Raw genomic sequence first — 12,074 nt, 5'->3', positions numbered from 1 at the left:
CCCTTTTCAGCGATGATTACTGCCTTTAATCTACAGCCCTTCACCTATGTTTCTCAATTTAAAATAACAAGAAGCGGGCCTGGCTCAGTCAGGTGAGACCCCAGAGTGCAGCCTCGGGGCAATGAAAATGTGCCTTGTTCACCAATAACAACATACATTTCTTTCAGGACCTCAAACTGGAAGACATCGCAAGAAGACTGGAGTAACGCAGAAGTTGAGCCAAAGAAGGAGAAATTAGGGACGTTTGTTCAAAGAGGTGAGTTTTAAGGGGAGCTTTGAAAGTGGATTTGGGGTTTGGTGGAGAGTCTTCAGAAAAGTGGGTCTCAGATCACTGAAGGCAACTGCAAGACTTTCAACTGCAAGGCAAGGAAGGTGGGCTTGCACAAGACTCAATGTTAGCGGAACGAGGAAAAGTTGACAGGCAAGTGTTGCAGGTCTTTGAGCATTTACTGAGGCTGGAAACTGTAAAAGCACAAATTAGAATCTTAAACTTGAAACCTAGTCACAGAGGACAGGAGCAATGGGTAAATGTGAGAGCTGAGGTTCAGACAGAATTGAAGATAAAAGACCGGCAAGAGATTGTTGGAAGAATTGAGTCTGGTGTTGACAAATTCATAAGCAAGGGTTTCAGCAATGAATTTTGTAGAGACTGGAGAAAGTGGCCATACACATCCTTTTTGATCGAGATGATGTGAGGTCAGAAGGACAGCTGAGGGTGGTCATGCTGAACAAATGAACCAACCTCCTTGGTGACTAAAAATGAAACTAACATCTCTGTGTTGCTTCTGTATTAAACATATCTTATTCAGAACAGAAGAAAATCCTTGTCATTCTCGCAGTGTAGGACGGATTGAGAGGATCGGGAAAATGCTGTGGCTTGTGCCTGTCAGCCTTCTACTTTTCTCTTCACACACCCTCTGCACAAACCCAGGATTGAAAGTGAGAGTAACTCAGAAAGCCTTAGATTATGGTAAGTATGGCTAATTCAGCCTGGTAGTCTAATCTCTGTGGATGTCCTCGTGAAAGTGCTGAAGGTCTCTGAGCATTTGGGGTGTGTTACAATTCAAGCTGTTACACCTGTCCATGTGTCAACTAACAGATTGATCTAAGTCTCAAACAGGTGAGCATGGAAATGTAATGCATGTTAATTTCTTTCTGAAAAATTATTTTATAGCAATTTTTTTTTCCCCAAATGCTAACACTTCTTGGACATCTTGGATTTACTTTTTGTTTTATTTGGCTCTGTTATAGCAAAAGTTTTTTTTGAACTACAGAAACTTGTGACTTTATTTTTCCATAAATAACTAGGATTGCAGATTTTTTAAAACAAAAATAAAGTTATTGATCTCAACCTAGATTAGTTGTACACAATGACTACAGGAGCAGATCATAGGCTAGGAATTGTGCATAACTCACCTCCAGACTCCCCAAAGCGTGTACATTGTCGACAAGGCACAAGTTAAGAATATGATGCACTACTCCCCCACTTGTCTGGATGAGTGTGCCTCCAATAATCATTCTATTTGATTGGCAACCCAACCATCATCTTAAAAATTCATCTTCCACCGCTGAGACACAATGCAGTATCTACCATCTGCAAGGTGGATTGCAGTAAATCACCAAGGCTCCTTCAGCAGCACCTTCCAACCTCCCAACTTCTACTTCCTAGACATACAAGAACCTTTGGGCAGCACAGTGGCTCAGTGGTTAGCACTGCTGCCTCACAGCACCAGGGACCCAGGTTTGAATCCCCCCTCGGGTGACTGTCTATGCGGAGTTTGCACATTCTCCCCGTGCCAGTTGGGTTTCCTCTGGGTGCTCTGGTTTTCTTCCACAGTCCAAAGATGTGCAGGTTAGGTGGATTGGCCATGCGAAATTGCCCATAGTGTTCAGGGGTCTGTAGATTAGGTGGGTTACAGGGAGATGGGTCTGGGTGGGATGCTCTGAGGGTTGGTGTTGACTTGGTGGACTGAAGGGCCTGTTTCCACACTGCAGGGATTCTATGATTTATTAAAAAAAGACAGATGCATTGGAGCATTAACACTTTAACACCAAGTCACACACCATTCTGACTCAAAACCACATCACTTTCACTGTCATTGAGTCAGAACCCTTGAACCACCTTCCTACCAGCTCTATGGATTGAGTTCAGAAGTAAGGTTGTCTTATTGCAATTATCCAGGGCCTTGCTGAGACCTCACTTCGAGGAATATGTGCAGTTTTGGTCTCCCTAACTAAGAAAGAGTACGTTTGTCATAGAGGAAGTTCACTACGCTGATACCAGGGATGGCAGGGCTGTTGTACGAGAAGAGATTGTTTCAACTGGGTCTATACTCATGAGAGTTTAGAAGAATGAGAGGCAATCTGATTGAAAAATATAATATTCTACAGGACAGACTGGATGCAGGGATGGTCTTTTCCCTGGTTGGGGATTCGGGGGTGGGGGGGGTGCAGTTTCAGGATATGAGGTAAGCCATTTAGGACTGAGACGAGAAAACATTTTCTTCACTCACCTGTGAAATTTGTTACCGCAGAAGGCTATGGAGGCTGTGTCACTGAATATATTTAAGAAAGATATTGATAATTTTTTTGATATTAAAGGCATCAAGGAGTATGGGGCGAGATGGAAATACGGCTTTGACATAGAGGATCAGCCATGATCATCTGAATGATGGCCCCTGCAGACTCAAAGGGCTGAATGGCTTGATCCTGCTCTTTTTGTCTTTGTTTTCTATGAACTTACACACCAGCAGCAGTTCAATAACACAGTTCACTATCACCTGCTCCACTCTGGCCAATTAATTATGGTCTAGTTAGTGACATCCATGTTCCATGAACGAATAAAAAAACCTGGATATTTACGTGTGGGCACTCACTTTGTGTAACAAACAATTATGTAGGCTAATAGATCTCAATTTACGAGATCAGTATTATCAAAGAGAAATATGGACGAGGCACATATATAGCTACTGCTGCATTATCTCATCTGCACAAACTGATTTTTACAACCAATACAGTTCACTCAGCTCTGACAGAGGATCTTTGACCTGAAGGATTAACTTGAATTTTCTCCACACATGCTGTCTTACCTCGCATTGCTAACATTTTCAGTGTATACTACAGGTAAACATACATAACATACGTATAATGACTGAAATACCCAGCAACATTCAGTAATCAAGCAAATATCACTCATGCTTATTAAAAAGAAACACTCTGCTTTACATCTTACCAACAAACGCACAGAATAGTTAAAGAAGAAATGCACTCTCTCTAAGAATATGCCTATTCAGATCCCTATCCAATGTATCCATGATTCAAGGTTTACTTACTAACCAGAAATGTCATTTGATCCTTAACTCGCCATCTGAGTCCTTGTGTTAATGCTGTGCGCGAGAGAGATCCAGTGATAGTGTTCATCAAAACATATCTCCAAATTTTCTTTCCCTTTCGAGAGGCTATAAGCAGCTTGGCATCAACACAATATCTGGCAAGGCCAGCAACTGCAGAGTTCTCAGTGGAATGGATATTGTGAGGTAGGTCAAGTATAGCAGTCCCTAGGAGTAACCATTCATGGAGGAGAGTGCTGGTTTGAAGCTAAATGCATGAGCTTCATGAGTCTAATTTCCAGCGTGCAATGGAAGGCTCTGGTATTGTTTAACATCTGGTTTGTCACTCAGGTCGACAGGTCGGGATTCAGGTGTTACAGCAGAAACTCAAGGAGATTCAGTTTCCAGATGTCAAAGGAAAAGCCCGTGTGTCTGTGTTTGGCCGCGTCAAGTATAAAATCACAGGGTGAGTGTGTGAAGTGTTCTCCAGGAAAATGTACGGGGAGAATTTGTTTCAAATTGACCCACTCCCATTTTTAATGACCTTGAAATGGAGTTGCGTTGCATGGTTTCTCAGGTGCGAAGTTACCATGTTGGGGAGGAACTGCAAATTTCCAGCTGGAACTGTACCATCCACCAAACAGAGTCATACAGCATGGAAACAGGCCCTTCAACTCAACTCATTGATGCTGACCAGGTTTCCTAAACTGAAGTAGATAACTTACTTGAATATAGTCAAATTAAAAAAATCATGTCCCAAACGTGTGACTTGTATTAGGCTCTCTGTTTATGCAAATAAGGTGCTTTCAAAATAAAACAAAGTTCAACCAGGAATCAAAGAGTCCCACAACATATAAAGCAGCCATTCGACCCATTGTGCCTATACTAGCTCTTTGAAAGAACTATCCAATTAATTCCACTCCCCTCGTTCTTCACTCCATAATCCTCCATAGTCTCCCTTTAAAATATGGATCCAATTCCCTGCTGAAAGCTACTATTGAACCTGCTCCCACCAGGAAAATGCAGACATTGCACATTGCTCTAACTTTCATGTGCGTGAAGAGGGGGATGAGTTAAAAGGGAAATAGCCTCTTGCAGATCTTTACAGTCTAGTTACAGCACACTGACTGCAGTGGTTCAAGAAGGCAGCTCACCACCACCTTCTCAGGGCAACTAGGGACAGGCAATAAAGGCGGGCCCAACCAGTGACCCCCGTGTCCCAAGAGTGAACTAAAACAAAAAGGAGGAAGCCATTCAGGCCATCTAACTTCCCCTTTCAGAGAAACTTACAGTCCTACCATCACAGCCTATGCTGAATGTGGGGGCTGCTGGTGTAGTCCTAAATCTACTCCTTCTAATCTTGAGGCCATGCCCTCTTGTCCGAGCTTCACCTGCCAGTGGAAACATCCTCTCTACTTCTATCTTATCTATTCCCTTCATAATTTTATATGTTTCTATAAGATCCCCCCTCAATCTTCTGAATTCCAATGAATATAATCCCAATCTACTCAGTAGCAATGCAAAGCTCTGATACATATCACCCAGAATTTCAGAGAATCCCTACAGTGTGGAAACAGGCCCTTTGGCCCAACAAGTCAACACTGACTCTCAGAGAATCTACCCAGACCCATCCCCCTATAACCCACCTACTCTACACATCCCTGTACACTACGGGCAATTTATCATGGCCAATCCACCTAGCCTGCACATCTTTGGTCTGTGGGAAGAAGCCGGAACACCCAGAGGAAACTTATGCAGATGCAGGGAGAACGTGCAAACTCCGCACAGACAGTCACCCGAGGGTGGAATTGAACCTAGGTTCCTGGCACTGTGAGGCAGCAGTGCTAACCACTGAGCCACCATGCCAGATCTGATAGAATGGCTGGGTTCTCTAGTTTCTCCTTTAACAAGTTACAGACAACTCCCACCAGAGTGTTATGAATGAATTTGCCCAGGTGTCCCACAACACCAAAGCAATCAAATCAATACAAACACAAGCTGGTAACAATGCAAAATATTCCTACTTTATTAGGAATAAAATTCCAATAACCGTACTATGTCTAATCCTATTTGGCCCCTTAAGGTTACAATACTTCTGGACTCTCTTGTAGAATTACACAGTTTCTCTCTCTCTCTGGCTCTGTCTCTGGGCCTGTAAAGCTGCTTTCTCTCTTCCTCTATCCGTCTGGATGGTCAGCTGGTCACTGCCTTTTGCCATGCTGGTCTCCTCAGAAAGCCTCCAGAAGATTCTGAGAGATTCCAAGAGAGCGGTTTAAAGGTGAACCCTATTTTTATATATTTTAGGTGGTTGTCTGGAACTCTCTAGAGTTCTGGCCAATCGGGGGAGACACTTAATAGTGTGAAACAAAATCAATCATTCAGATGGTATGCTACTGTTAGTTTCTTTGTGTAGCGGGATCCGGTGCCTATCTGTTTGGGCCCTCCTTTGTTTAGTGGTTAAGTTGTTGGGGGTATGTCTGTCCAGGAAAAATGTTGCCTTTTACATTATGCTAATATCATTAACACCTGGCTGCTATGTTTGCACTGTGTCTGGTATGTGGGTTTTGTGTTTTCAGAGTTTTACTTGGCCAATGTACCCAGCATCCCTTGCTGTTTGGCCAAGTTAACAATCTGTGTTTTAGCAGCCAGGAGACTTGAGACTCTAGCAGACTTGAGAGACTGAATGGCCTCCTTTCCAATTCTTCTGGCTTAGAGAGATGAGTTGAGCAGACTGTAATGTGGTGGTCTGCAATGGTTGGTATTGAATATCCTGTGACACGCAGATTGCTTTTGGACTCTTTCCAAACTTTTTAAAGATGTTAAAAAGCATGAAACTCAAAGTTATAAATTCAAGAGACTTGAACACAAAGTGAGGGCTGATAATTCAGTACAATACAAAGGGAGTGCTGTACTCTCAGAGGAGCTACCTTTCAGATGAGACACTAAAAAGAAGGCAGTATCCACCACCTGAAGCAGATGTAAAAGATCACATGACACTAAAAATGGATTGTAAGAAATTATCAGGCTGTGTCTGTGAAACCCTGCAGTGCATAAGTTCTTTGGTCTGTTTTTTATACTGCAACAGTGACCATACGTCCAAAGTATTTCATTGGCTGTTCCTAAATTCTTTTCAGCCAGAGGTCATGAAAGGTACAATATAAAAGCACATCCTTACTTTAGAGACAGGAACAGACCGGTATTTTAATAGGACGGTGTTGTCACTAAGGCAAGATAATCCCCAGTCTCTCAGTTAAAAGGTCATTCACATGTCTCAGCTTTCAGTCTACTTCTTCAAACAATTGCAATACTAACTATAAGTCATTGAGTCTTAAAACTGTGTTCTGCTATATAATTTCTACAGAAGTTTCCAATGCTCAGCCTGTGTCATCCTTCCCATGGACATTAACAGATTCTAGATGTGATAATCATAGAATAAATCCCTACAGTGTGGAAGGAGGCCATTTGGTTTGTCAAGTCCACACTAGACCTCTGAAGAGCATTCCACCCAGACCCTATCCCTGTAACCTGCATTTCCCATCATCAATCCACCGAGCCTGCACATACCTGGACAGTATGGGCAATTTAGCATGGCCAATCCATCTAACCTGTACACCTTTGGACTGTGGGAGGAAACCGGAGTACCTGAAGGAAACCCACGCAGACACAGGGAGAATGTGCAAACTCCACACAGACAGTCGCCCGAGGGTGGAATTGAATCGGGTCCCTGGCGCTGTGAGGCAGCAGTGCTAACCACCGTGCCACTGTGATGCCCTCAAAGAATTCTGAGCACAGTGGAAGTTAACAACACTAACAGTGTTATTCAAGAAAGAGAAAGTAAGAAACTACTGGTTAATGTTAACATTACATCATTCATTGTGAAAATATTCAAATAGAACAACGAAATAAATAGAATTAAGGAAGCTGAAACAGTTTTTAGAAAATAGTGTGTTCAGACAAAGTCGACATGGTTGTACATAAAGGGAATTTGTTGTTAACAAACCTATTAGAGATTTTTAAAGATGTAACTAGCAGCGTGGTTGAAGGGAGAACAGTAGATGTAGTGTGCTTTGATGTTCAAAATGCATTCAATAAAGTGTCACACAAAAGATTAATGTGCAAGCTAAAGGCTCATGGGATTGGAGGTAAAATATAAACATGAATGGAGAATTATTGAGAGTCAAAAGCAAATGAGATATTTTCAAGTTGGCGGGCTGTGATCAGTATGTGGTAACAGGATCAGTTCTGGACCCTCAGCTATGTAAAAAGTATTTAATGATACAAATGAAGAGACAGAGTGCAATGTATCTAAATTTGCTGATGGTACAAAATGAGGTGGGTTTATAAATTCCTGAGGGGCATGGATAGGGTATAGATAGCCAAGGTCTTTCTCCCAGGGTAGGGGAGTCCAAAACTGGAGGGCAGAGGTTTAAGGTCAGAGGTACATGTGGGAAATGAGCTGCCAGAGGAAGTGGTGGAGGCTGGTACGATTACAACATTAAAAAGGCATCTGGATGGGTACGTGAATAGGAATGGTTTAGAAGGATATGGGCCAAATGCTTGCAAATGGCACAAGGTCAGATTGGGATGTCTGGTCAGCACAGACAAGTTGGACCAAAGGGTCTGTTTCTGTGCTGTACAACTCTATGTGACTCTGTATTTTAGGATGTGTTTTACTGCTCCGGTGAGTTTACTTTTCACATAATATTTCCTGAAGTATGTTATATTTATATTTCATGTTATTGATGTCACTTTATCTGGTGCCTGTCAACAGCTGCGATGAGAATGAGACAATAATCTGTTGTTTAAATGTCCTTTACAGAATGCGGATTGACAATTTTGGCCTGCCTCAGTCTGCAATTGGATTCTCTGCTGGGACTGGCATTAAACTTTCCATTAGTAATGCCTATGTTCGTGTCAGTGGAAAATGGAAAGTGAGGTATCATTTTATGTGAGTGTTTCCTCTTGGTGTTTCTCTATCACTTTCCTTCTGTTCCCTCCTGAAAGCCCTGCATCATTCCATAATGCACTTAACCCTTTTGTATCACATTCAAAAGCCCCCAGTTTTTATTTGGGTCTGAGCATTGGGCATTGGGCAATGATCAGGAGTGATAGCCTCTGGAGCACACAAGTGCCCAGATTGTTAATAGTTTGCAGCTCCCATCACTTAACACAGTGCTGACCAGAATTTTGGACTTTCTCAATGTGTAACATTCAGAACCACATTAGAAAGTGCAGTTAGAAAGTGTGGACTAGGTCTTGGCTTTATGGCAATATGTGTGAAATGGTGTAGCCTGTTTTACAACACTCCAAGTCATACGCAAACCTTCAGTCTTATTCTGCCTGGCTTGTTTTAAAAATGAATATAGTGCATTAATATGAAAAAAAGTTTAGTATTTATAATTGCAGATTTACTTTGCATGGAAAATGAACATACAATCAGGATTTAAATAATTTCATTTTCTACACTTTTCACAGGAACGTACGACATATCAGAGGAAATACACATTATAATCATGGCTCACATGGTGTTATACAGTGCTCCCACAATAGTTACTAGACAATTTCACGTTCAACTTATACAATCAATAATCGTTACGACAGAATGAGTTAGATTAAATTATGGTCTTTGATATTATTTGCTGATTTACAGCTTTGGAATAGTCACAAAAGTGTACAAATTTGTAAAACTGTCACATGAACAGAATGAGGAACATAATTTTGGGAAAGACTGCAATGTGGAAATCTGTATGTAACTCAGTAAATGTGGTTTGTAGATTTTCGTATTTCTTTCCTGTTGTTGAAGTCTGTTTATTCACTAGTTTGATGAATTTCCTTTTTTTGTTTCCTTCACCCCACGTCCACTCTCCCTAAAATGTTTACCATTCAAGCTGCAAGGTTTTGGGGCTTTTAGGTATAAAACCCTTTTATCTAAAATGTCTAAGTTCTGAACTCAATTTATAACAATAAGGTTTTCAGTTGTGCCTGGCCTAATGAGGTAAAACAGCAAATATTTATGAATCAAGTTGAATATATTAGCCAAGTTATTATAAATTTTTTTAGTAGCACTGAAGACAATATGGACGGTTCTTTTTTTTAATCATTTAACCTATTTTTCTAATCAACCTGTTCAGAGATTGGGCTTTGTTGAATATTGCTGGCCCAGATAACACCTGTCTTCTCCTGTCTTTGAAATGCTACATTTAACTGTGTCACAGAAGAATGATACCACAGAAGCCATAATAACTCCTGCGAGCAAAGACTCGAAGCTTTCTACTCTTATCCCTAATTCCAAGGGCTTCCATATCTCTCATCAGGAAATAGCCCAGTTAATCTTTTCCATTGACTTAAGGTGAGGGTGATCTGGTGTTCCCCACACCTGTGTAACTCCAATCTTGTGGGTCGAAACAAATAATCATCTCCATTTCTTTTTGGTCCCAGAAATTACATTTAATTGAGTGCAAAATAATTGCGTGCTTACAGATGCAGAGTTGCTGTACAAACGATGCTGTATTCTCTTACCAATGAAGCGAACTAAACAATTCACCTCCACAACAATATCAGGAAAGAAATGTCTATTTTTAAAATGTAGGTGTTTGGTTTAAGAAGTCTAGTTAATAAACCAAGGCAATTAGGAAACTAAAGCCAATGTAAAATATATGGTTCTTGTTTAAGATAAAGTTTCATTCTCAGCCTGAGCTGCTGCATTTAAATCTTTTGCTTGTTTTTTTAAATGGGTCTCTTATTTACACAAACTTTAAGTAAAACAGATACAATTGCTTGAAGCCAGACTTTTCGGCACCTTTGAATGACCTTTAGATCATCAACATCCAGCTTCTTGCAAACAGCTTGTTAATTGTCAATTGTCTCATCGCAGAAACTCTAAGTGAAATTTCTTAAGAAAGATAGCTAAGACAAATTCTTAAAATGTTCCTCCAAACCAATATGAAAGCTTACAAATTAATAGTTTTGTCAAAATCTCACAGTTGTTTGGCCCTGCTCTCAAACTTTTATTTCAAATCCAATCAACAAAATTAAGAAGAGCCATTCGCCTGACCAGTCCTTATCACTTTTTTAATTTGATTTGATTTATTATTGTCACATGTACCTAGGTACAGTGAAAAGTTTTGTTTTGTGTGCACTACAGGCAGATCATACCATACAAAGTGCATCAGGGTAATAGAACTGAGTGAGGAATACAATGATAGGGATGCAGAGAAGCGAGATCAACATTAAATTTGAAATTTGAGAGGTCCATTCGGAAGCCTAATAACAACGGGGAAGAAGCTGTTCTTAAATCTGCTAGTCTGCGTGTTTAAGCTTTTGTATCTTCTACCTGATGGAAGAGGTTGGAAGAGATTATAACCAGGGTGGGAAGGGTATTTGATGATGTTGGCTGTCTTACTGAGGCAACAAGAAGTATGGATGGAATCAATGGATGGAAGGTTGGTTTGCGTGATGGACTGGGCTATGTTCATAACTCTCCGTAGTTTCTTACGGTCCTGGGCAGAGCAGTTACTGTACCAAGCTGTGTTGCATTCGGATAGAACGCTTTCTCTGGTGCATCTGTGGAAATTGAGAAGAGTCTTTATGGACACGCAGAATTTCCCTAACTTTCTGAAGAAGTAGAGGCATTGTGCTTTCTTGACCGTTACATCAACGTAGAGGACCAGGACAGATTGCTGGTGATTGTCACTCCCAGGAACTTGATACTCTCGACCACCTCCACCTCAGCTTCAGTAATGTAGACAGGTGTGTTGTTAACACAGTGTTTACGTTGCTTATTATAGATTTTATTTTCTTGGGTCTGGCAGTGAAGCTGGAGCAGTGACCTGTTTATAGACGCAGCCTGCATTCAGAGGGAAATAAATTCAAAACAAAGGGTGGAAACAATGGGAGGAATTTAATCATCTTAAAAATATCTCAAACTCTGTTTGTAAGTTTCTATGTTGGTTTGAAAAGACATCTTCAGAATTTGTCTTTGCTATCTTTCTGGGGGAGGTGATTGCCTAGTGGTATTATCATTGGACTGTGAATCTAGAGACCCAGATAATGCTCTGGGGACCCAGGTTCAAATCCCACCACAGCAAATGGTGGAATTTGAGTTCAACAAATATCTGGAATTAAGAGTCTAATGATGACCATGTCAATCATTGGGGGAAAAGCCCATCTGGTTCACTAATGTCCTTTAGGGAAGGAAACTGCCATCCTTAGCTGGTTGGACCCACAGCAATGTGAACGTAGCACAGTACAGGCTTTTCAGCCCATGATGTTGTGCCAACCTATTATTACTAAGATCAATCTACCCTGCATAGCCAACATTTTACTATCCTCCATGTGGCTATCCGAGTCGTTCAAAAGTCTCTAAAGTATCTGACTCCACGACCACTGCCGACAGCCATTCCACATGCCCACCACTCAGTGTGAATGTGGTTGACTCTTAGCTGCCCTCTGGGCAATTAGGGGGTAAATGCTGTCTAGCCAGCTACGCCCTCATCCTGATAATGAATTTTAAAAAACAATTTAGTTTAGAGTTTCTGTGGTGAGATAATTGACAATTAAGGCAGCTGTTTGGATGTTGATGACTAATAGACCATTCAAAGGTGTTGAAAAGTCTGGCTTCAAGCAATTATATCTATTTTACTTAAACTTTGTGCAATTAGAGACCAGTCACAAGAAACAAGCAAAAGTTTTGAAATGCAACAGCTCAAACGGAGAATGAAACTTTATCTTAAACAAGAACCATAT

The 12,074-nt window shown here is 41.0% G+C and overlaps 1 protein-coding gene across 1 annotated transcript in view; it reads left to right on the top strand.

Annotated features, from left to right (window-relative positions):
- The first annotated feature begins 6 nt into the window (after positions 1-6).
- LOC109937846 (bactericidal permeability-increasing protein-like) overlaps positions 7-12,074 on the top strand; it is a 29,680-nt gene continuing 17,612 nt past the window's right edge. The window contains exons 1-5 of the mRNA XM_048608186.1: positions 7-92; positions 168-256; positions 815-970; positions 3,681-3,795; positions 8,149-8,277. Coding sequence (XP_048464143.1) covers positions 13-92; positions 168-256; positions 815-970; positions 3,681-3,795; positions 8,149-8,277 — 569 coding nt within the window. The 5' untranslated portion in view covers positions 7-12. The remainder of the gene's footprint in view (positions 93-167; positions 257-814; positions 971-3,680; positions 3,796-8,148; positions 8,278-12,074) is intronic.

Source organism: Rhincodon typus, chromosome 19 (genome assembly GCF_021869965.1).
Source record: "Rhincodon typus isolate 14 chromosome 19, sRhiTyp1.1, whole genome shotgun sequence".
In the NCBI taxonomy this organism is placed as follows: domain Eukaryota; kingdom Metazoa; phylum Chordata; class Chondrichthyes; order Orectolobiformes; family Rhincodontidae; genus Rhincodon; species Rhincodon typus.
This window is presented reverse-complemented; position numbering and strand designations above follow the sequence as displayed.